General features: G+C 46.4%; 1 protein-coding gene and 1 long non-coding RNA gene across 7 annotated transcripts in view; one reads left to right on the forward strand and one right to left on the reverse strand.

Moving 5' to 3' along the window:
• ADAMTS9 (ADAM metallopeptidase with thrombospondin type 1 motif 9) overlaps positions 1 to 25,726 on the reverse strand; it is a 67,984-nt gene extending 42,258 nt beyond the window's left edge. For 3 of the 6 annotated variants that reach the window (XR_002442448.1, XM_021409190.1, XM_021409188.1), the window contains exons 1-12: positions 25,585 to 25,726; positions 25,080 to 25,471; positions 23,594 to 23,753; positions 11,800 to 12,086; positions 10,537 to 10,620; positions 10,314 to 10,435; positions 9,876 to 9,916; positions 9,664 to 9,769; positions 7,735 to 7,881; positions 6,743 to 6,884; positions 6,353 to 6,460; positions 1,965 to 2,110 (exon numbers count right to left, since the gene is read on the reverse strand). Coding sequence is in view for 5 of the 6 variants with exons in the window: in XM_021409190.1 (XP_021264865.1) it covers positions 1,965 to 2,110; positions 6,353 to 6,460; positions 6,743 to 6,884; positions 7,735 to 7,881; positions 9,664 to 9,769; positions 9,876 to 9,916; positions 10,314 to 10,435; positions 10,537 to 10,620; positions 11,800 to 12,086; positions 23,594 to 23,753; positions 25,080 to 25,471; positions 25,585 to 25,678 (1,829 nt within the window). In the remaining variant the exon portion in view is untranslated. Of the gene's footprint in view, positions 1 to 1,964; positions 2,111 to 6,352; positions 6,461 to 6,742; positions 6,885 to 7,734; positions 7,882 to 9,663; positions 9,770 to 9,875; positions 9,917 to 10,313; positions 10,436 to 10,536; positions 10,621 to 11,799; positions 12,087 to 13,672; positions 14,264 to 22,174; positions 22,307 to 23,593; positions 23,754 to 25,079; positions 25,472 to 25,584 lie in introns of those variants that run through there. The other 3 variants (XM_021409189.1, XM_021409191.1, XM_021409192.1) reach the window with 3 other exon arrangements.
• The window catches only part of LOC110404679, a 4,396-nt gene continuing 3,956 nt past the window's right edge, over positions 25,293 to 25,732 (forward strand). The window contains exon 1 of the long non-coding RNA XR_002442449.1: positions 25,293 to 25,425. This is a non-coding gene — a long non-coding RNA (uncharacterized LOC110404679). The remainder of the gene's footprint in view (positions 25,426 to 25,732) is intronic.

Below are 25,732 nucleotides of genomic sequence, written 5' to 3' on the forward strand. Positions count from 1 at the left end.
GCAGAGAAGCATCCCCACACTCAGGGCTCCTGGCACTAACATCTCATGACAAACTCCCTTTCCCCTGTAATGCTGCAGCTGTGCCTTGCTCTACATGCCGTGCTGCAAACTGCGGCTCCTCCAGGGCCATCTAGTCCTGCATTCCCAGGGGCAGCCCTGGTGGGACTAGTCTGTTGTGGTGAGCAAACACATTCCTTAAGCCCATGCCCAAACACAGTCTGCTTCCTTTTCAGGGCCTCAAAGCTTCCTACAGCACTGCAAAGTGCCCTTCCATGCGGGTGTCAGAGCAGGATACAGACTGAGGCAGGAGGTGAAGTCTTTCTCTCTATATCTGGCATGGGGGGGGGGTGTCATTTTGAATGCCACATTCAGCATAATATTTTATTGGCAAGATATCAGATCCTGGAGCAGCCAAAATATATATCTTTGAATATACAAGACTTGAAAACCGTTTCAGATCTTACTCCAGGTTGCTTTTGCTGCCTTCAACAAAGCAGGAAAAAGAGAGATGAGACCTGCTCTGTACACTTCTGAAGTTCTTTGAAAAATAAAAGAGGCAGTGAGAGCAACCAGCTGCATCTCTCCATGTTTTATTCCTTCTTCATTCACTTGCATCACCCCAGCAGCCCCACATTAAGGGAAAAATGTGTGGTGGGAGCCCACACTATGGTGTCAGACTATAGGGACAATTCAACAGGTTTGGCACAAGCTGTGTGCATGGCGCTGCGGTTGATGGAGCTATAAGAGAAATGGAATTTTAAAATCCCCTTGTTAGCTTCTAGGATAAAGGTGGTTTTCTAGCAGAAAAGCTACCAGTCCAAACAGATGCTGCCCTGGAAAACATGAATACGTCTCACTGACAGCACTCAAATGTTTGGCAGTGCAACTCTTCTTGTGCATGGAAAGGTACTTATTTTGTGTCTCCATGGCTACCAGAAGACTGTATGGCATGTGCTGACTCAGCATGGAGCGATGAGCACTCCTTCATGCTCCGTGTTTCTTAGCATCACTTTAATTAAGGGGCTGGAGTCCAGCTCCCTTGGCCTCACCCTTTCCCTTCCATTTTGGTGCTCAAGCTGAGCCAGCCCTCCTGCCACTCTGCCCCCGCAGGCACGAGCTCTCTCTTCTCCCACCAACCCTCCCCACTGCATGCCCCAAAGGCTTACAGAGGGATGCAGAAGCTGTTGCATCACCAATGGTGATTCCATTGGCAATAAGCTACCTGATACCAAAGGTGAGACACAAAGAACCTGCTTGGCCTTTTTAAGCCCCTTCCTCTAGTCAGACTGCTCTGCTCTCCATCACCTCACTGTGCACCCCTTACAAGAGCCTGGGAAGTGCCTTGCCTGCGCCTTCTTGTTCTTAGGGCCAAAAGGAGGCAGTTAAACAGCAACCAGCATAGTTCACAGTTTGTGTGAACACTCTGCTTTCGTACCAGTTGCTCAGTCGATTATCAATATTCCACAGGCCACACATTCATCTCCTTGAAGCCCACAGCCAAATTCCCTGCCATTCCATTTGGGTCAGGATTTAGCAATTCAGGCTGATGACAAATGTTTCTGAGCATCGCTTTCTAATGAGGCACAGATTTCTACAGAGATTTTGCTAGTCTGCTCCAGCTGAAACATAACAGGATAAAGGATCATCTGCAAGCATAGCCAAAAGCTGCAAAACCAGCCAGAGCAGGAGTAAGATGGTAGCAAGCTGTAAAAAGGGTCTGGCCTGTAGGAGCAGCTGCAAAAGCAGCCAGAGCAGGGCTAAAATGGTGAAAAATGGATCAAAACCACAGCCCATCTTGCCCTAGACTCCTCTGATCTTTAGGAGAAGAAAAACGCCATCAGGATTAAGTGGGAAAACAGGAGGCAATAAATAAATGCAGACATGACAGCTCTTTCCTTTCCCCCTCTCCCTTTTTAGTGCACTTTACCCATGACTCAGCCTTGCCCCCTCATCTAGGCACTTACTCAGGCCGGTTGCACTCCCGGATGGCCGTCTTGATGCCACCGCCGCAGGTTCTTGAGCACGTCCCAAAAGGGCTCCAGGTGCCCCAGGCTCCATCCACCACCGGCGCCTCGCGCTCCTTGGGCACGCACATCCCGAAGCGGCAGTGCTGCAGGCAGAGATAGGGAAGTTTTGCATGGCTTTGCCACAACAAGTTAAATCATAGAATCAGAGAATGGTTTGGGTTGGAAGGGACCTTTAAGATCACCTAGTTCCAACCCCCCTGTTATAGGCAGGGACACCTCCCTCTAGACCAGGTTGCTCAAAGCCCCATCCAGCCTGGCTCTGAATGCTTCCAGAGAGGGGAACGCCAGCAATCAGCCCAAGACTCAAAATGCAAGAACTGTTTCACAACGAAAAATAAGACATGGACTTATTTTTATTATTATTATCTTGATAAAACAAGAAACAACGGAGAAGCAAAGGCAAGCTGCAGAGCCCACGACAGTGATTTATGGGATGAGGACCGAGGATAACAACATCCCCCAAATATTCCCTGCTTGCTGGTGCTGAACAGCACGGCAGTGCTCACAGTGCTTTGGAAAAGCTGCTTATCCGATTTCCTGGAGAGCAGCAGGAACCACAAAGTGTCAGGAGAGGAGACAGACAAAAGGGAAATAACAGAGAAAACACAAACCTCCCCACAGCTGTGCAGAGCCCGGGACAGAGGAGGGAAAGGAAGCTTCCCAATCCAAAGAGCAAATTAAGAAAGAAAAATGAATTCCTCAGTGCAAAGCTTTTTTTTTTTTCTTCTGCTCAGCCATAACCTGGGACTTGCCAAGGTTTGGTCTGCACTTGTGTTTTCCAGCTATAACTCTTGCTTTCTTTCATTTGTGAAACTGGTTTAAATTATCTCAGCAAGCCCCTGTCCCTGATTTTTATATTATAAATGGTGTCTCCTTGGGCTATGTCTGCTAGCATAACTGCACAGACAGGCAAGACATAGGAGAGAGCCACGTTCTGGCCCTGCTGATCAAAATGGATGGATGGAAGAATGGGGTTTCACTCTCACTAAGCGGCACTTGCTAACACAGATTCACTCCCAGAGATATGCTAACCTGCTAACAGACGCCCAAAGTTTTGCAATTATGAAGCCCAAACATTGCTGATTGCTCACATATTAGATTAGGTTAGAGAGTTAAAGGAGAAAACACATAGATGCACCACTAAAATATGTCCATGCATTATTTCTCCCCACCAGAAGCTGCTCAGGTGGTGAAACACCTGATGATCTTTATGGTAACAGGGTCAAATTTACTGAAGTGCTGCATTTTTCCAGCCCCTACACTAATACCAAAAGCTACAAGCAAGAAACAGCATGAGCTCAGCCTCTTCTTTTAGACATCCTTCTGAAGCACTTGAGGGAAACCTGTCTGGAAAACAGCAAATGTAGAGGGCTGAGAACTGCAGGATGCTGACCCCCATGTCAGTTCCGAAGAGATCTAACAGCTATCATCAGTGCACAGAAACACATGATATAAATACAGCAGTGCTGTCCCAGAGAAGAACTTCTTGTAGACACATTGATGCTCACAGCTAAATATATAACCACAGTCATGCTTGGCACCATTGACCCAGAGAAGATGACCGAATAGCTAACTAGTGAATGTACGCAGCTATTGGACTGTGACATGACCTATGTGTTTCCCATCCCGTGCTTGAGAATTAACCAGGAAATCACCTGCATCTCTTGATTCTATTCAAACTTGGGAGTTTGGAATTGATAGCAAATCAAGGGTGTTAAAAAAAAAAAAAAGAGAAGAAAAGAAAGAAAAAGAGCAGCTGTTTTAAATAAGCAGCAAGATTATCTTATGGAAACGCAATGGTGTTTCTTGGAACCACGCTGTGAATAGTCTGGCTGTGCAGCCTTCGTGCCTTTTGTATTTCAAAAATAATTTCTATGTTGAATTACAACAGAAAACTAAAAAGTCTGCCAGGGCTCCCTCTCCTATGAGCTTACAGATCAGACAATGAAGAGAATAAAAGAGTTTTTGTCTGGAGCAAGTTCGAAATAACTTAAATGGACACAAAGTTGAACAGGAGAGCAATGGCAGGGACAGGAGACACTATAACAGACTTTCCTTTCCTTTGTTTTGTCGCAGGAGTCCTAGATAATTCACCAAATCCAGCTCCCATCCATGGGCTGACTCTGGCTGAATAGATTAGCAGGGGGCAGACAAGTGCTGTGAAGCTTCATGCATGCATAACGTATACGCTACCTGCTGCCCATAAGGCGGGAGGCAGAAATGATTCCCCTCCATCTACTCTTCTTTTACCATTCTTTAAACAGCCCCCAAAACCACAAGAGATAGAGGGTCAAAAACATGAACCTCTATTTTCTTTCATTGCGGCACAGTGATTTATTTCTAACCCGTAATGCATCAGTGCTATGAAACACTGTAAACCATCGTGACTGGTATTCACGCAAACTCTGGGCTGGGCTCAGTGCTTGGGTTAGCGGTATCACATTCAGTGTCCTCACTTGCAAAATATGCATAAGCTAATGCTCCCGTGTTGTTTCAGTACCCTTGATTTAAGAATAAATTTAGAGCCTGATTAAATCTACATCTCAGCTATTTTTGCAAGATTTGTCCTAGCTATTCAGGCTCCCTCATTTCCAAAGATATCTCCATAAAAAAGGCATGGTATTTTCTCCATCTGCCAACCCACATATCATGGCCTTTAAACATGCAGGCTTGAGGCAAGGCATTAGTCAGCAAGCAGCAGTTTGATGGGGCTCCTGGCCGCAGCAGAGTACCAAAATAGTGATTTATTCCAAGAAAAAGCACTCCAGACTCACACCTCAGCACTTCACAAGCCTAAGAAAGCACTCAGGAGAAGAGAGTTTATGATGATCCAAACCTTAATCTTCAATCAGATCAACATAAAGATACAAGAATTACTCCATAAAGCTCTTTTATTGAGAGTACATTCAAACGCCTAAACATGATTGGATTGTGCCGTATTTTCTTAAGAGGCCCTCCGGTTCTCAGTTAAGAAGTTCAGGTCACATTTATCTAAATTTGTCTACCCTTGTCAGATTGGCTAAATTTGTGCAGTAAAATGTTTTCCATTGCATAGGCTTTAAGATCCATGCAGTTGCACTCAGCCTCCCAGATAACACACACTAAATGTGCTCAACTGCCAATGCTTGAACATCACTCTAGGCCATCTCTGAAGGTAACTGCAGGCTTGTCTGAACAAGATTGCAGCCCAGGTTTTAGAATTTCAAAACAAAATAATTATTTCTGAGATTTCAGTGGCAAACAGAGCCCAAACTCACACACAGAGAAGTTGAAGACACAAGGACTTCACAAGAAGTGAAGGGACACAAGAAGTCAGAGGAACTCCTGGGATAACAAACATTTACCCCGATTCTTAAAATAGGGGAGATTTTACATAAAAGCATTAAATATTGGTGAGCCACTGGCTCCAAAGAATAGCACAGGAGTAGGATTTCAACCACATCTCTAACACACAAACTCAGCAACAAAAACAGTTGTATTGACTGCTCTTTTCCATGAGAAAGGAAAGCAAATTGATACAGTTTGCCTGTTGTCTTGAATGAGATCAGAGAAGTTGGTTGAACAAATGACTTTTCAGATCCACGGCCTTTATAGAAAATTATATCTAAGATACTATCCATACATTATAATTAAAATAAATGTCAATGACTATGAATTAAGATGTTGAGCCTTTCTAGGCAATGAAAACTTTAACTCCTTATCACTAATAGTCACAAAAGACAAAAATGAGGGAAGCCAGTTAGAGTTTTTCTTCAAAAATGTAAGTATCACAATAAAAAATAATAATTCTTCCAACTATTTTTCTTGAGATCTGGATAACTGAAAACTAAACACTTATTGTAGAAGCCACAATGCTACTTGGAAGCTAGCGTTGCACATGGAAATTGAAAGTTTCTATGAATTACTGCCAAAACTGTTCCATAAAGAAAATGTCAACCAGCTCTATATTTTACTCTGAAGTTGTCAAGATGAGAAGCCAGTTGGCAAATTTATGTTAAGCAAAATTACTAATTACTCACATCACATAGGAAATTCCTAATAAAAGCATTGGGAAACTTTGCAAAAGTTTTGCTCAGGAGTTCACTCAAGGGCATTAATTTAAAAAACAAGCACTCCAAAAAGAATACCTGCTTTAAACAAAGTTATTCCTTGCAGTGGATTTTAATCACATTATTGGGGTAGAGTTGACAACCATGGACCAGGTCTTGCAGTCAGAAGCTGTGCCCCATACTACTGGCCACTGGGATAGGATGATTTTGATTGATACGCTTAGCCTGATGCACAGGAAATGCACTACAAGGGACAAACCACCAGGAGCTACAGACCTTTCCGGGCTCACATTCTGTCCCGTCAGCCCAAGGCGTGTGCTGGGTACGACATCCCTTGTGAGCGCCATCAATGTTAATGCACCAAAGTCGCCGGCACTGCATCTGCTTAAGATATTGAAAACATCAAAATATGAATAAAATTTTCCTATGTGCCACATGCCCCATAGGATACATGACCCTTTATGAAATTATCCCCCTGGGATCCATCACTAAATCACAAGCTTGACAGTAACTTCATGGCTTGCCCCATCTCCACAGCCAGTGGAACCAAGGGCCAGCAGGTGGGAGCAGCCTTCACACCAGCCCCTTGCCCTCTTCACCCAATCCCAGGCAGACTTATTTTGCCCTGAAAACACCAGAAAGACCAAGGTGTGGAAGTGCACTTACCATATATGGGCACACTTGGGATCCGGGTCCAAAAATTAACTCACATTGTTTATTGACGTCATAAATCAGCCCTGGGAGCTGCTGAGGCAAAGCGTAAGTTCTTGATGAAGGCTCATCAAGCAGACATTCCCCGTAGCCAGTGCTACAACACAGAGCAGAAAAAAGGTGTTAAACAGGAGGCAATGAGACTAGAATCCATTGGTGTTTATTTGAACTGGTCTCAGGGCAGATGGGCACCACATTTCCCAAGTTTAACAGCTTCTGCAGGCTCCAGCACAGGAGCGTAGGAAGCTGCTTCCCCATTCACCATCCCCTCCCCATGCTGCGCTAACAACTTTCTACCACAGTGCAGACAGCTACCCTCACAAAAGCATGTCTGAGCGTGTACAGCATGCATTTAGCTTCTGAGGAAGCATTAGAACACATTTAGAACAAAAAACACTGACTAGCACCCAAAGGATCAAGCCTCTGGTTTTGCCACAGCACCATTGTGGGTCTGGTTCTGCTTCCCATCACAACTTGTGGGAAGGCATCATGGCAAAGTGCATGATCACTGCGCATCAAGCTGACCCGAGGGCTCCTTCAACAGTGCCTCCACGATGGACTAGTGCCAGGGCTTTATCTTGACCTGTGGAGCAGAAAGGCAGATTCAATCTGCCTCCTGAAATGTGGCTCCGTATCTGGGCCACAGGGCCTGGGAAACTCACTCTTCAGGTTAGAGGAGAACACACATTCCTTAAAAGCAACATCCATGGGCGAAGACTTATTCCTCCCCTTAGAGAGGCCAGTCCTTGCCAGCTTATCACGAGGCTGAACTGGCAGGGACTGGATGCCAGAGCTGCATTCCTGTTCTATGTAAAGGATGTATGCATGCACAAATCCCTCTCATTTCCTCCAAACACTGCACTCCAGGATTTCACATTAACTGGAGAAGCCCATGGGATACAGGCACATGCAAAAGCAGCCCAAAAAACACTTAGAGAAGGCCTTACTCCAGAAACTCAGTGATGTATTTCCTACTGCATTTTGACCACATCCAGGGATTGGTGTAGAAGTTCAGTGTTGGTGCCATGACGTGCTGTTGATTTTTACCTCCATCTTCTTTGCACTTATGATTGTCATCGTGTGGCATATTAAATCTAAGAGATACACAACAATGACAAATTCAATTGAAGAAATGATAGAGAGCAAGTATCCAGCATAGCAAGAACAATAATGCGAACTAAGTAAAGGCAAACCCAATAAATGTCCATAGATACCCTGCAAATAGGCATTACAGAATAAAAGTATCATCATTCACATATTCATAAGCATCAACAAGCACAGCTTAAATGTTTTTGATAACATTTGCATTCCTAGCACGGGTCTGCAGCACCCCGCTAAGCTCTCCATTGCCCATGTTCAGCCAGACAAGTCCTTCCGGAGCTCAGAGTAACACACAACTTCAGCTGTGGTTTCCTTTGCAGCTGATGGTCCAGATCCTGCAGGCAAGTGCCTGTCTCCACCTTCAAAAAAAAATGGCAAATCCTCTGGAATTGAGCCAAAAAGCCACATGTAAGTCCCCAAAGAAGACGGATGACTCAAGCCCACTGGCAGCCAGAGCCCAAGTCCCTGGTGTACATGCGCAGCACCCTATGCAGGCTGTAAAATGGGCTGCAATGGGGAGAGACTTGGCTCCTACACTTTATGTGGCAGGTTTACAAAATGCCATTGAGCATCAATATCAGCATGAGCCCACGTGAAGTTTGCAGCACATGATGTTTTGAAGAATGTGGCAAATATGCGACGGAGACAGAACAGCTTAAACCACTTTGCTGTTTGAAGTAGAAAAGGGGAAATGACCCAGTGTGATCCTGTGCCCGAAGGCCAGGGAGTTTATATCCCATTAAATTACCTCCAGTGAACCACCTTGCCTCTGCTCCCTGCAAAAGAGCAAAGAGACATTTCCTGCTTGGGAGCGCCGCTAACCCCTCAGCAGCTCTGGGGCAACGTCAGCGAGGGAATTAGCCACAACTGAGGTGTGAGGAAAGCAAAACCTTGGGGAACTTTGTCAGGAAATCTCATTTAAACAAACACTATTGCTGTTAAAAATAGAACATCTGAGCCAGCCCTCCATGCAGAAAAGGGGAGTGTAAAACAATGAGTGATCTGTTCCTGAGTACTCATCCATCCCACAGCTACAGACTTCCATTGCAAACCAGGCATGAGTGGCTTTGGACTGAACCAGCTGCCCAACAGGGTCGTATCTGGGGGTAAAAGACTATGTGAGCTAAAACGATTGCCTCTTTACTCACTTTCAAAGTCAACAACACTTCCACTGGAGGAGGTGAATCTTGAATGACAGCATCTCTGCTGGGCATACCCACTAGCATGAGATTTTCCTCAGTGAAATGGCTTAGCAGGTGGGCCAGGCTCATTTATACATCCCAACCAGCTGCCAGATGTCCTGGGCAAATCCTCCCTTTTGCACAGCTGCTGTGCTATGCTCGCACCCCTCGCGTGTGTCCTCCCCAAGGCACTCAGCACTTCCCAGTCTAGGCCGAAAAGCCAGCTCGTCCTCATGGCTGAGACACCGTGGCTGCTGAAGAAGGTCCTACTGACATTTCCATGTAGATACAACATAGGATATTTTGTTAGCTCCCCTCCCTTGCTTAGGTGCTTTGTGGGGTACCCTGTCAATCCTCCTCCTCAAAACGTGGATCTGTTGGTTCTACAGCTCTCAGATAAACTCTGTAGCACTCCACTGCCTCCAAGTCACATCACAGCTTAATCTTCCTAGGCAGTACACCTTCTACCCAAGTATATTTATCTCCTCTCATATAATTAGGCTCAGTGGGTACCAAGTCCTAGCCTGGCTGGCAAGTCCCAGCTAGCATAAATCTCAAGCTATTTAAATGTAAATGTATTTACATAAAACATACACATGGCCAAGTTCATGTGCTATTGTGAAAGCAGTGCTCAGTCCGTTATCTTCACTAATTGAACAGCTCCTGTAGGGGTCACAGACAGTGCCCAGCTCTGCCAGACCTAGGAGAGAGCAAAGAGGTTTACAATAGGAAAAGAAACATTGCCCACAGTTCAGCACAGGCAACTAGCATTCTTTTTAAAATTACAAAGAAAAGGTTTTCCTTACCCAAAGTATCACATTTGTCGTGTGCTCTGCAAATATCCTGTCTGAAAGCAGAACAGACCTGACACATTAATTTTCAATGCAACAGTGAGTTAAATTACAAGCACAATAATAAAAACATTCATAAGCACTACTTGGTCCTCCACCAAACCTCCTCATGCTGTTTTGTCATATCATCCAGCAGAAATCAGAACCAGCTCCTTCCCAGCCAGAGGGTTTCACCACACATTGAAATTTGGTCAGACCCTGGGCAGTCCTGAACCTGTCATCTACCACTATGGTGGACATGTCATCCCAATTATGCTCATAATTACACTGCTCTCACAACTGCATGTCATCACACTCACACTGAAAACTAAATGTTTCACATAGCTACAGCTATGACATACTCAGAGCCTGAAACATGGCTGGCTATGGTCTTCGTGAGACTATTTACCATACCTGGTGACAAGCACAGCTGTATCATGCTGCAGGTGACTTCCTTCGGGGTGGTTCTGGGATTGCTGCCACTGGCAAAAGTTTTTTAATGTCGTCTGGGCATTGTAAGATATTGCAGGACCATCCTAATAAGTGATACACACAAAGCAGGTATTCAGTCATTCATCACAAGGCCCACTACAAATGCCACTGTCAAACAGAAGGAGAAGAAAACCACTTCCATTACCTGTTCATTATGTATCACAACCAACTTCACAATAACAATATTAATTAAATTTCCAATGCTTGGGTCTTTGTAGATGGAAGCCACCTGTTTTAAGAAGAAATACTCAACATTATTCAAGAAAGCAAGTAAGACAACACATGCATGCTTTCCATTCTGCAAGCATTTTTCTCCTGAGCTGCTCTTCTGTCCTACTCTGTGCCTCAATGCCACTTGGCTACATGTACCCATGAACTCACTGCATACTTCAGAAGAACCTCCCACCAGCAGCACAATTTTAAGTGAAACAAATCATAGAATCAGCTAGGTTGGAAAAGACCTACAAGATCATCCAGTCCAACCATCCACCTACCACCAATAAGCCCACTAAACCATGTCTCTCAACGCTATACCTAAACATTTCTTGAACACCACCAGGGACAGTGACTCCACCACCTCCCTGAGCAGCCCATTCCAGCGCCCGACCACTTTCAGAAAAGTAGTATTTCCTAATGTCCAGCCTAAATTTCCCCTGGCGCAACTTGAGGCCATTCCCCCTCGTTCTGTCAGTAGCTACAAGAAAAAAAGAAAAACCCACTCATACCACAGAAACTCAGTGTTTCCTTCTGCTCTAATATGCATTTCTCCAAATTACAAGATCTTTTTGCTCTGAGATGCAATGACCATTAACCAAGACTGTCATAAGCAACTTATTTTCTCAAGTGCATCGAACAGGATGAAAATCCCTGCAGTGACATGACTAGGTTGGACACTCACCTCCGGTAACACAGAGCTGCCTGTCTGGGTACAGCATCCTACTACCAGTAGCTACAAAAATGCTTGCCTACAGCCTGGAAAGCCAACTCTAGAACCATGGTAAGGACCAAGGCATTCACAGACCCTTTCTCTTTTAAGCAGCAAGAGAATTGAGGCAAGTGCATAACCTACTAGCATCCATCCCTGGGAAGGCATGGTCCCCAAAGCACGTTTTTAATTCAGCTGCTATTTCACGTGGGCCTAAATAAACAGAAGGGTTCGATCTGTGGATCGTAGAGCCAGTGGCACTTCTCGTGCTGCCTGGGGTTCAGAAAGCTGGAAGGAAGTGGGGTGGGATGGGTTTGAGAAGGAAGGAGACTCCAACCAGTGTTTCCCAGCCAAGCTTAACTCTTATCTTGACATTATCCCCATACCTAGCTGAGGCAAACTGATGGTCTCACACAAAAATATAGCCCAAAGTAGTCTCTTTAGCCACTCTGGGTGAATCTCTCCCCACAGGTGACTACTTACTATTGACATTAATGTTAGGACATAGTGCTGCAGATTAGCCCCATGGTAGGCAACCATCCTGCTGTCAGCCACCACCATCACTTCCACAAATCGAGGGTAGGAGAGGAACCGCTTTGTTCTTCTGTGGCTCTTCTTCTCACTGACATTCCCTGTCTCATTGCTATCCGCAGAAAACGAATTCACTTCCAGGCTGTGTTTCAACATTTCCGTGTCAGATAATAAGCTGCCTTCTACCCATTGTTTTCTCCAGTGTTTCCGCTTGTTCTTTTTATGGCTATGTTCATGATCTAGGATTAAAAAGCAGACACAAACATAAAGTATGTTCTGGAGTGAATACAGATGATAACCCATGTGTTTTATGTCAAAATACCTATTTACTTCAACCAAGCGTTAAGCAAACCTGTTCTAAGGAGCTAACCATAACAGAAGCCCTGTGTGGAAGCCCACCAGGTTACCCAACATCGAAGGCTTTTCTTATCTTTTAAAGGCTTGGTAACCTCACTCAAGCCAATGACACCACAAGCAATGGTTTTCAGGCAGTGGGGCCACCACTGAGCACAGGATGCATTTGGACTCGTTTGCCCCAAGCCCAATGATGGTAATTAGCCACCATGGCGTGAGGATTCTGGGCACGTCCAAGGTGGCCAGGAAACCACAGGAAACAAAGGTTCAAATCCTGTATTTCTAGCTCAGGCATGAAGGACGGCAGGATTTGGCCTTCATAGTGAAGCAATTATATATGATTTATTTCTGTCTCTAACAATAACATGGCTGGGCTTCAATTCCCCCCCTCCCTTTATTATTCTGTGCTACAGGAATGGTAAAGGTCATCTAATAGCACAGCTGCCACTGGCTAAAGAATAGAATTCAGGAAGTTTCACATATACTGCTTTTGATATTCAATTAGGCCAAACATAAAAGCAGCCTGAAAATATATTCCATGCTGACACAAAGACGACAAAGTGAAGAGGGAGAACAGGCAAATAAAACATATGGAACACGTACAATTAAGATTTACCATCTGATTAGTGTGTAATTATAGCATTATTTAAATGTAAGAGCAAAATCAGTCTTATTTGAAGCCACTTAATTTTTAATCATTTCATCATAGGAAGTTGCTAATTGAATGTGATTCATCCACGAGAGTCTGTTCGCTTCTGCATTTAATATAAAGCCAGATCTGAACGACTCATCTAAGACTCCAGGCTACAGCCCTCACGGTCTTTGTAGCTTTAGTTTAATTTAGTCATGCTGGTGAAAAATATCCCATTTCCTTATCTGACCCGCTGAGTAGGTTAGAGGAAGCATAATATTAGGGAACAAAGGAATATTCAATGTTCAAACAAGATTTAAACGATAAGAAACTTCTTAGCTATTTTTGATGTGTAGTTTCCTTCTAGGATATTTGGTAATAATTTCCAAAAAAAGAACTATAAAATACATACTCTAATATCACGGCAGGCAAAGGGGATGGCCAACATCTACCCATCCAAAAAATGCTATTTTTCCCCACATGTAAATAGACAATGGAGTACTTAAGAATAACATTCTATTTACCCTGCACTAGCTAAGTCCTGTGAACTCCCCTTTCTTGATACAGTCCAGACCACCTTAACACAGCAGAAAGTCCACAGTTATTCAGTAAGAATTTGAGAAAGCCAATGGCATTTGTGGTTATAATTGGATTGCCCTAGTTCCTCTGCACTAATCAATGCCGTTGTGCTGGCAAGGTTGTGCTCTCATGCTGGCACAGCTTCGTGGGCAACCGTGACATTATCCTGACTTGTGCAGTGCCAATCAGTGCGGGAAGCCAACTCTGCATACAAATAACTTAAAGGTGAGAGGAAGACCAGATGGTGGAGAAAGTGCTAACCTCAGCCCTTCGCCCAGTCCCCTGCACGCTGCGTGCCTCCTCTCTGCGCCCTTGGCTGGTCACTTTGATTTCCCCTGTAAACAACCAACTTCCAAAGGGACCAGGCACTTGAGGAAAGAATGCATGAAGGACTGCAAGATGCTCAGCAAGAGGGCTGCAGTGAGGAGGAATGCAAAAGAAAAGGGAAATGTAAAGGACTCGTTGTGGATGCACCTGTTACATTGGAGATATTCAAAGAAATTAATTCATGCTCACCAGGCTTGCACTGCCCAGCACAGAGGAAAAACACCTTTTTTCTAGTTACAGTCTCACACAGTGCTGGAACAATATCAGAGTGCTTCCTCTGTCCAACACACAACTCATCCCTTCAAAAACAAACATTTTTTCCACATATGAAGCCACTCCAGCACTTTCAGCATGATATCTGGATACCAGTCACATATAGCATGCCTGCCAACTTAGTTACTGTAAAACCAAGCGTAAGTGAGTGGGGATACCCTGCATGTAAAGCCCCTCCTGGACTTTGGTAGTAGGGAGCTGTTATCTTCACCCATCTTGCATATAATTACACTCAGGGCCGGTGCACATTCACCTGTAAAAGATTAAACCCTAACGGCAGTGTACTGCTCTCAACCCATGCATGAAATCTCCCACCAGCCTTACTGGGAGCTGCACACAGGACTGCCAGCACCCCATGTGCCCAATGCTGCTGATTTCTCACACTGTTACGATGGCCACAACGCAACAGAAACGCTTTCCCTGAACGGTGCAGCCTGCTGCAGTTTAATTAACCATAAGTGGAAAACTCCCACGCAAGAAAACCATAATTTTATGACGCCAGCTTCCCACTGCAACGCAGAGCACCAAAAAGGGGTGTGATATTTTTCCACCTGGTTCTGCCTTTAATATATTAACAGAAATCAGGAAGCAAAACGGTTTGCTTGGCAAGCTCTCAATCTCTGCAAATGACCTGAAAAACATCTACCTACACATGGCAGTGATTGAGTGGGTTTAAGTATCCAAACATTTTCTTTAATTTGCTGAAGAAACAAAACCCTAATGAGCAGACAAACACTTCAAAACCACGCAAGCTACGGATCAATAATTCAAGCACAAAGCTTGTCTGTGTGCTCATTCAACAGCTAATAGTCATTTCCAAAGTGGTTAAAAGCTGCTGGAATAATGTCCTTTTCACCGCTTGCTTAACTAAGACAGCACCCGGTAGTTGCACTGTCTTCAGACAAACCTCAAAGTGTCTACATTTATTTTTTTAAACTTTGTTTCTTTTTTTGTTATGTGAAACTTAAAGAAAGATGTCTGATCCAGCAAGATTCACTGTGAACAGGGATGTTCCTTCCTGATGGCGTCTTTCAATCCATGTTATTTATGCTGGCTCGCTTAAGAAGACTCAGCCCAGAGCTGATTTACAGGTGATCCCCACTGAGTAATGGCTGCTGGATCCATCCTGAGGGAGAGGGCAGAGGAGAATCAGGCCCTACCCGGGTACTTTCCATGCATGGAAGGGTGAGAGGGCAGAGCCAGGGACAGCTTTTGAAATAGTAGCTATTGTTACGTTAAAACCAGAAATTAAAAGAAACAGCAATCAACAGTTCTAATCCTTTCCATTTCTGCATTAACTTGTCCTTGGAATAGAAAGCAATTTGCACAATTAAATAAGACATGTGACAATGAAAGCAATTCCAGCTCAGCTCCAAGTTCATGAGAGCTGCACATAGCAAAGGAAGAAAGAAAAAAATGAGAGAAAGCAGGAGAGGAAAAAGTAATCTATTTCTTGAGCTAATAGCAGTAATGACTATTCCCTGACAGAAAAGGAGCACAGTCCTTTCAAATCAGCTTACTAGCATACGTTTTCTGAATATATGACCAAGGATTTTTAACATGAAGTTTGCTATTCCATGGCTGTACTGTAACATGCCTAGAACTGCTCTGATCCAGCCCTGCAGAAGATAATGCCATCATCTAGAAGTTAATTATTGCACACCTTTGTTAAGCAGATCAAAATTCAGCTGGGATCTCTGCAGGCAGCCTGTGCCCTGCCTGTCCCAAAGCCTCGGTGCAAGCTCTGGTCCCAGTCAGCTTGCCCAAATGTTCTGCACATAGCAGTTACAGCAGTGAGCACTGAAGCCACTGCTATTGCTGTGACTATTGCAACCCCACACTTTCAGCAGCACAACCCAGAGCAGAGCAGAGCTTTCTTGGCTGCTGGCAGCTTCTCACCCTGCTGGGACAGCAGCCAGGGGTGGAAGTGCAAAGCATGGGGAAGTGAACACCTTGCCACATCAAAGCTGTGATGCTATGGGGAGGACTCTGAATTAGGAAATAACCTCGGCACAGGAGAGCTGCCTCCCAAACACTTCCAGAAGAACTGAAATACCCAGCTTCCAAAACAAATGTTTACTTAGCAGCAAAGAGAAGCATTTACACAAATGCATCAAGCCCCCATGACCACGCAAACCTTTCCTTCCTCCACTTACACTCCTCAGTGGCTTCCTAGGTGCCTGATGGGAGTGATGTTCAGATCCTCAGATTGGTGCCCAGCAGTACTTGCTGCTGCTCCCAGCCTGTAGCTTGGCATTTGACATAAATGAAAACATGCAAAGGCCAGCAAACAACCCAGCAGCCCCATGAGCAGTTTAGATGAAGCAGAGCTGTCCCACCAGCCCATCCCACAGTCCTGCTAAGGTTCTCATCTTGTAGAAGAGGCTGAGAAAAAGACTTCAGCAGAGATGCTGAACCCAACCTTGGCATGATCCCACCTCTCTTCCTGCAGTTAGAACCAATCAGTGTCCCACTGAAAGAAAAATGTTCTCTGCTTTTACACCATCCAAGCACCAAAGACCACACATACTCTTGACATTTCCTCTCCTGATGATGTATGAGTATGAGAGAATGCATTCTGGCTTTAAAGAATTTTTCTCTGCCTAAGGTAGAAGTTGTATGTGAAAGCTATCAATTTTGCACAGCAGACAGAAACTAGATTAATGAACAAACCAGTAAATTGCCTTTTTAAGGCACATGCAAGTTATGCATGTGGGGGAAAACTATTCAAGCTGATCTTACAGACAAAATAATTAAATAGCTGGATCTCACAACCACAAGGCACAAAAGCACCACTGAACTGATACAAAATTAGTTTAAAGGATGGGTGACACAGTTACAGTGCAAAAAATCACTGGTACCAGTTCCATACCCCACTGCTTCAGGAGTGCCAGCACACTGGGAGACCAGCTGGGGCTGCTGCTTTTAGTCTAACCAAATCTGCCTGCAGAGCTTCTGAAGATGCACTTGCTGGGCCTGGCCTCTGCCTTGAGTACCCAACCCCCTGTGCTCATTGCCTTGCTCTTCAAGCAGCTTTCAATGTGTAAGACTCCTGTTTGGTGGCCACAGCAACAAAACAGAGATTTCAGCAAGGTGCATTTGCAGAGGCTTCAGAGGTTGAAACAAAGCCACAGTGACTGACAGCTGTTCATTTACAAGTATCTAAATGCTTCTTGATAAATGTCTTGGCGCAGAGTTTTCTTGTTCTGAGTTACAAAAGTCGGTACAGCTGTGTGATTCATGTGGGCAGCAGAGGCTCCATGGCATTCATTATGAGTTGCAGCCATTGTCTCTTTGAACATGCACCATACACAGTGTTTGCTGTCTCTAGCATCCTCTAAAACCTGACTGAAGTTCATTGTCACCTGAATGATGCTACTGCATCCGGGAGGATGACAAACATGTGGAAAGCGTATAGCACATCAACACGGCAGGGTCAAACAAATAACCTTTGTTTTTATATCAGCCATGTACTGCCCCTAATTCTGCATCAGGAGAAGGGCAACGTAGTGCTATATGTTCATCCTGGAGAAGGCAGGCTGATAAGGATGCCAGCAAGTTATCCACATTCACACCTAACGATACCTCAAACCATGCAGTACCAATCAATGCCAGTGAGAAACAGCACTGAGATCACCACATCTTTCTGCTGGCACTCCGTAAAAGATGAGAACAAATATCCCACTAGGAAGAAAGAAACTTGGCCTAGCAGTTGGCCACAGTGACGCCGTTAATGACAGTACAGGCATGGGGGAAGAAAAGCCACAGAACAGTCAGTGTGCTTGCTTTCATTAGGATATGCCAAGGGGTAGAGATGGAAAATACCAAAGTAATAGCTCCCTGACTCACCCACCCTGCTTCTTTAGCAGGCATCCATAGAGACAATGCAACAGTAGTTGCAAAATTGCAAGTACATCCCTTTTGATTCCAGGAGAATAATTTAGCTCTCCCCATTTACCCGATCTGAGTTGCAAAACAATAATCAATCAATAACAATGTGCCACAGGGCTGGTCTTCCACTGCTACAGAAACATTTCTTGCCAGATGGATCTTTGATACATTTTCAGTGCTACCAGTCACAACAAAAGGCACGCACCTGGCTTACAACAAACACAAACACACTTGGAGACGATGTCACAGAGCACTGCAATCATGGGATCTGCTTCAGTAGCGGTGATCCAATTTCTTATACCAAAGTCTGTCTAAAAACTTATTTCATTTACACCGCAGTGAGATGGCACAAACATTACAGCCCGATCCCTTTCCCAGCTTAGTATGGGAAAAGCTTGTGTCGGACATCCCAGGCCCATTTAACTAAGCACTAGTTGGCTGTTGCTGTGCTATTACCTCAATGGGAGGCCAGAAATAGAATTAATTACATTAGCATACGGAGCTGTGACATAACTCTCGTTTGCTGTTTGCAGGAGGGAAGGAAACCTGAAATAATTACTCTCTGACTATAAATTACAACTCACTTCCTCAAAGTGATAAACTTTTCGGAGGGAAAGAACGAAGTCAGTGTATTACCCTGAAGCCAAAAGCAGAGCTGACAGCTTAAACAGACTTTTGAAAGAGCTCAAGGATTGCTCAACCTGGAAGCAAAGGCTTAGGGAAACCTCCCTGCAGTTCTTCTGCAACCCCAGCTACGTGAGATCCAGCAGTACAGAACTTGCCTGAAGACCTGCCTGGAAACCAGACACCTAGCATGTGAAATACCACTGGATCATGGACTCGAAAACCAAAACAAGACCATGGCTTGAGGCAAGACAAATAGCCCAAGAGAAACAGCAAAAATGTGACAAGGCTTTACCCAGTTTGATGCAAAGTATCCAAGGTTTCAAGACTAGCAAGACTGTGAACATCGAGCCCTATGGAAAAGGCATTCAAAGTTTCTGCCTGTATTAAATCAGAATATAAGACATATAAATGGTCTGTAGAATGTATGCAAGTTGTTCCGCTGCTGTCCTCTTCATCCCCATCCCCCACCAGAGCCACTTCTCACACTGAGCGTACACCTCACACCCGACACAGGCAGGAACTTAAACACTAACTCACAACACAAAAAGGGACAAAGCAAGGCTCTACCCATGGCACCCAGCTCCCACCACATCCTCCAGTCACAGCACTGGGGTCACGGTGGCAGGATGCTTGTGCTGTGGTCCACCTATGACCTCCGATGGGTGGCACTCAGAATAGACAACAACCTCCTGCAAGGGCTGAGCGGGTGAGTGGGTGCTAATTACCACATGGGAACGAGGTTGCAGTCATTGAGTTGGCAGCACCGTGCATTTGATTGCTCAAGGCACAGGGTAGCACCTCTTTGCTTTGGCGACTCCCCAGTGCCATGCTCAGTGGGAAAGGTTGTTAAAGTTACTAAGAAAGAGTAATCTATTACAAATTACTCATTAATCAACCAGAAAAATCAGTGACATATTACCGATTATTCCTGTGTTACGCTAGCTTGGCAGCAAAATCTGGTTCCCACTGCCAATTTGTCTTACACTTATTACAGCCACTTTCTCAACACAACTTACACACATTTCTCTCCTCCTTCTTGTCCAAACCAGGACATGGGCTGTGACTTTCTGGAGCTGCCATGCCTGGCTACAGAAGCCAGAGGCAAAACATCACCTCCCAAGAAAGCAAACCATTTCAACACCTTATGACTTAAATACCTAGCTGTGAATTTGCGACCCTCCTGTGTCCATCACTGGCAGGTCATGGGATGTGCCAAGCCTGGAGGCTGTGTCCAGTGAGAGGTTTTTTTTAGAAGGCAAAGTCATTGGGCTTTCACATCTCCCCAACAACACGTTGGCTAGAGCCAACCCATCTTAGGTAACATTTGCCCTGTCCTGCTTTCCTCGGAGCCTGCACTGAACATCTCACCACTGCAACACACCTTGCTGGAAAGCCTGTGCCTTGGCTGTAGCCCTCTGACTCTCCTCCAAGAAGAGAAAAAGCTCTAATCATCTTTCTACTAGTCTGGCATCCTCAGAGTGTTATTGCTGCTTCTGCATGAGGAGTTTTGCCTGCAGTGGATGCTCCTGTTAGAAGTGCTCTCATTAAGGAGCTGGGCTTTTGTGCAAGATCCTCAGTCCCAGCCCTGGAGCCCACACCCAGCATCAGCCTCAGGATGGCCAGGGCTCACCAGAAATGAAAGCCTTGGTAACAGCCAATGCTCAGTGTATGTATATCCTTGATTTATTCATCTCAGCCACAGGTGGGTCTTCAGTATAAAAGAATTATGAAAAACGAGGCATGAGCAGGGAGGCATTTAGCTAACAATGCTCTAGAGGAAACAGCAGAAATTGGGAGAGCAGAAATGCAAACACAGTGGGAGCAAAGTAGGAGCTGCCCAAAAGAGTTCATTAAGGAATTCTGCGTGAGGGTCACAGTAAAAGCTGCAAGGAATTTGCAAAGTTTGGAGCAATGAAACAGCTGAGCTTGCAGCAAAAACGTCCAACCCTTGCATTTATACTGTGGCCATGGGGCAGCTGTAGCAGGGGCAGCAGGTAGATGGAGGCTATCTCAGAACAAGGCGTGGCCAACAGACAGAATTAATCAGTAAAATTGAGTAAAAGGCTATTAAAAAAAAAAAAAAAGCAAATAAATATATAAACAGCAATGACAAAAAACAATGACACAACAACAACATAAGAAACGTGAGACAAAGGAGAGGTGGCAAAAAGAAACACAAGGAAAAAAAAAAAAAGAACAGAGAAAAGGGGAGCAGAAGACAGCAGAACTGAAGATGTCCCTTCCGGGGAGGGTCTCGCCAGGCAGCTCCCAGCAGGAGGTCATGGGGCCAGCTGGTCGCAGCCTCCGCATCCCGCAGCACCCCAGGATGCGGCTCCGTGCCTTTTATCATCCGAGTCAGATGGTTCCTCTGCAGAGCTTCAGGAAAGCTCTGACCTCCAGCTCCGCAATGAGCAACTTCCTTCTCTTCTTTTTTTAGGATCAGAATATCTTTTCTCTTCCTCCTCCACCTCAAAAGAGCAGATATTAATAATAAGGATCGGAAGAGCTTGCTATCGTGAAGCGATGGCGGCACTGCACCTAGTGACATCACGCCGGCCGCCTGGCCAAGTCTTCATCCCGACAAAGCTCTTCAGGAAAGCACAGCTAATTATTTTGCCAGATCCTCGACCAGATGACAAATTGATTCACGGTAGTAACTAAAAGAAGGGAAGGAGGAGAAATTGCACCACTTCCTATGACTGAAACTACATTACTCGTTACCCCAAGGAAAACTTTGTCCGAAGTTTTCCTTGCAGCTGTTGAGCTATACACCAGACAGCTGAAGCGCATTGCCAGGGGACCCTGCTGGTGTAGTACATGAGCTTATGCATTTGGTATCCATCAGCTTTCAGAGGAGAAAGACCTTTTTTCAGAACTTCCACCGAGTCCTGTATGTCAGGGCACATAAACAATTATCAGGAATTGCTGATTAAAATTTAACCAAATCAAACACCTTTTTTCCTAAGTTGACCTGAGGATGCTGAAAACTAAAAGCAACACGAAGGAGCCCTTTGGAAATGAAGCCTTTTACTCACTCTATCAGTCAGCTCACAAGGGACACTTTTCCTGAATACCACAAGCAGTCCATAATCACAACATCGTGGAAAAGGCACACAATATGTCGCTTATTAATCACTTCCAGGAAGAACACCAGCAGAAGGTCGTTCTTAATTGCCTCACTGCCCAGCAAGGCGGTCTCCCGTGCTCGTTGCAGGGTGGGTACTTTGGATTTCCCTCGCATGAATTTCCTCTTTGAGCAAAAGAACACTCCCTTCCAAAAGCAGGGATGGCGGTAAGAGGAAGAGAAGGAGGTGAAGAGGAGAGGGGGGAATGCAAGGCTATCACAGCCACCTCGAACCCTTGCACCTTCATTTGGGATGCAAAGACCTCCTCCTTCCATTACAGCAAATAACTGAAAACAGAAAGGAAACAAAGACGAGCAAGAAGTAAAGCTTGCTGGAAAAGAGGAGAACATAGGTACAACATGAAGGTAATATCACGGATAGAGTGTTACTCTTGTGAAGAGCAACGTTCTTATTATTCAGAAGAACAATGGAAGCTATGATACATATAAGGGGGGGATGGGGCAGAATAACAATGGGCTGTTATAACTACACCGAGTCAAGCAATTGCCCTCCCAGCTACCTTTAGTTCAACGAGTCCTGTGATCTGCTGCTCCATTCCTCCAAGGGCTACTGATGAATTGTGCCAGATTCCATGTTTCTTTCCAACTGTTCTGAGTCTCCTGCATCTGATCTCAAAGAAGGGAGCAGAAACAGCTGGAAGAGAGAAACCAGAATGGCATAGTCCAGCAGCAACCCTTGGAAGAACAGATAACAACAGCCTTGTGAGAGGCACCATTGTCCCCCAGTACATGTTTGCATGTGGACAGGTATCCACATGTCTTCTAGAAGAAACGCATGTCACTAGCACATCAGCTCTGAACTGTCACAAAGCACCAGAGCAGCTCAGCAGCATGGCCACAGTCCACAGGCACCAAACCAGTTACACCTGCTAAACGCAAGCCAAATCCAGCACCACACTTCTCTTCCTGTGATAATTTTGCTCCCTGAGGAACTCTACCTGCATTGCAGCATGTGAGTGGCTCTCAGCCTATGCAAGGGAAGCCAGTCAAGGTCTACTCCATTTAGGCTTCAGAGCTCCTGCACATCTAGCGTCAGGCCAAAGGAAGAGGAAGAGACAGCAGCTGAAATGGGACACTGAAGGAGTAAGCTTCTTCTGAGAGAACTTAGGTACTTGCTGCCAAAGGAGAGGATTAGTTGTGAAAATCAGGAAGTCAAGGAGGCAGAGAGCAGCAGGAGGCCACTGCAGATAACAGGGACAGTAGGAGCAAGGCTATGGCTCACCAAGGCACGTGAAGAGGAGATAAAAAGGCCTGTGCTCTTTCATATGTGCAAAGACTAGAAACAGAGAGTGAAGAGGTCAGGGAGATGGTGCTGGTGGAGGAAGGGCCACAAGGAAAGGAAAAGAAAAAAAAAGCCTTTGAAAATGAACCATGGAAAAGTGATTAATAAGGACAGAACTGCCAGAGTTGGTGGTAGAACCTTTTCATTTTCACTAGAAAGAAATAAGACATTGCAGCTTGCAGCCAGGTCTGGAGAGTGAGGGCCAGAGATGCAGCAAGACCAAGACAGAACATCATCATTAAAAGGACAGAAACAGAATTTCAGGCAGAGAGGAAATCAGATTAGGATGGTTAGGAATTACATGGAGGTGGGAACAGAAAGCAGGTTTAAAGGCACATGGGATATTTGAGGAAGGACAGCCCAAAGGATCTCCTGCCAACCTTACAGCAGGGATGAAATGGAAACCACGATATTTTTCCTGACCACAACTTCCTTATAACTGATTACTAGAAAGCACAGGTGCACATGTCTCTTCAGGGCAGCAGTGCCACTGCGAGCCCCTTCCAAGCACGTGTGGTACCACCTCTAGAAGAGTCCTCAACCTCACATCCCTCCTGCCCCACATGGTGATTTTTTACTGCAGATCAGCTCCCTTTTGCAAGGGCCAAGTCATTAAGAACAGTAATAAGACGAGTACCTGGAGTATCACAAGTCTGTCTGTCCCCTGAAGAGTTGGTTGGAGGTGTCCGATGTCGGTAGATGAGATGTGGCTTATTGTGCTCTTCTTCATACTCTTGCTCAAGTGACAGCAGTGGCTCTACGAAATAGTCCCCATCATCAGACTTGAATGTGCCTAGCTGAGAGGGACAGAGAAGGACAGGGTCAAAGACAAGCCATGGAGCAGGACTACCCAATCCAACAATAAACAAGGGAGGTGAGCGAGCTGGGTGTGCAGCAACCCCTGTGAAGGCACAGGCTGGAAATGCAGCTCTGCATCACACTGCTCACACCCTGCCTCCTTTCAGCAGTCCCGCTTAAGCTTACGAAAGGCAAGGTCTTAATTTATAGCCAGGAATACGAGAGGGGGATGCCTGCCAGACCTTGTCCCTATGCCAGTGACTGAACCACTCCTGCCCAAGGGGACACGATGCTGTAGCACAACCCTAACACATTCTGCTGTTTTTCATGCAGCAGCTCTCCATGAAACAGGCTTTTCACTCAGATGTGAAGACCCTAGAGAGGTGTCCAGCCAGTGAAATCCCTGCGTATGGAGAGGCACCACTTTAGTGCACAGTATGGAAGCACTGCCAGTTAGTTGCATGTGAATATGAATACATGGAGGAAAAAAAACCAAAACCACAAAACATCCAGAACAAAAAGCATCCTGTAGCCATCCTAGGCTAGGAAACAGGAAAACGACATGGGATATGGTGCCAGAGGAAGGCCTGCCCAGACATACATGTGCACCAGCTCAGCTCAGCCCCCAGCCTGACCTGCTGGGATGGGGCCTGGGGCTGAAGCCAGCACAACATGGTCACCCTGGGATCCCCTGGTAGGAGCAGCAACCAGCAGAGACCTCCCAGGGGAGCACCCGAGGCAGTCATTGCTTCCTGTGCCTCGCTGGCACTCCAAGGTGCAAGGAGAGTGCAACGATCTGGGATGGGCGTTGCTGGGCAGCTTCTGCTCGTTCCTCTGCCAATATCCCCTGGTGCAGCAGAGCACCAGGACGGGCTGCAAGGCAGCCTGTGTGTGTATCCTCTGAGGTCACGCCTCTGTGCCATGCTGCAGGAAGGCTCTGGGGGCAGCACTGATGGGGACCCCTCAGCCAGCGCTCCAGAATTCGGGGTGCAGGTCGGTGTCCGTGCCAGGCGCTTTGCTGGGGGCTGCACATCAGGGCTCTCCCCACCCGGTGATCTCCGTGGCGGGGTGCCGCTGGGTGGCACTTTTGCCCCAAAACCCACGGAGCAGAAGGGCTTTGCCCCAGTCCGACGGGATAATAAAAGCGGGCTGCGAGAAAGACCAAACCGGGGCGAGCCGGCCCCATCCCGTAGCCCCAGCCGGGGGCGGGGGAAAGGGGCCGGCCCCTGTTCCCTCTGCCCACCCTCCCTCGCCTGCTCCTCCTCCTCGCTTCCGCCCGGTTCGCCGCCGCTGGGCGCCCGGCGGGGCCGGGACCCGGGGCTCACCATCCCGGCGCAGAGGCTGATGACGGCGGTGTGCCGCGGCCGGGCGTTGACGTGCCCCCGGTAGAAGCAGTGCTTCACGTCGGCGTCCGCAGCCTCGGCGTAAAAGTTCCGCTGCTCGGCGGCGGGCTCGCCCAGGAGGCTGACGGTGAAGAGCGGGGCGATGAAGGCCGAGCTGGCCGTCAGGTTGAAGAGGAACTGCTGCCCGAAGGCGGAGAGCCTGTAGTGAGCCTTAGGGGAGGAGGATGAGGCGGCGGCCGTCCAGGCGTCGGGGGCAGCGTTGGTGCTCCGCCGTCTCCGCCTGAAGTGGACATCGGTGGGGAAGGGCTCGCCAAACTCATTCACCCGGGTAGGAGTCACGATCTCGTACTCGCTGAGCTTCTCCAGCAGCTTCGCTGCAACGGAAGAGAGGCACATGCCCCTGAGCGGGGAGGGCGGGCACCTCGCCCCCCAGAGGCGGCAGCCGAGCACCCCCGACCGGCCTCCCACTCCCCGAGCACCCCCGTACCTTGCCTGGGGTGCAGCTTCTGCCTCCTCGCTCCCGTCCTCAAGCCGTCGATGAAGAGCGTGGTGAGTGCCAGCGCCAGCGGCGCAAGCTGCATGGTGCTGCGCGCTGTCCTCAGAGGAGAGCAGCCTTCCCCCACTTTGCTTAGGTT

This window comes from Numida meleagris, chromosome 11, assembly GCF_002078875.1.
Source record: "Numida meleagris isolate 19003 breed g44 Domestic line chromosome 11, NumMel1.0, whole genome shotgun sequence".
NCBI classification, from domain to species: domain Eukaryota; kingdom Metazoa; phylum Chordata; class Aves; order Galliformes; family Numididae; genus Numida; species Numida meleagris.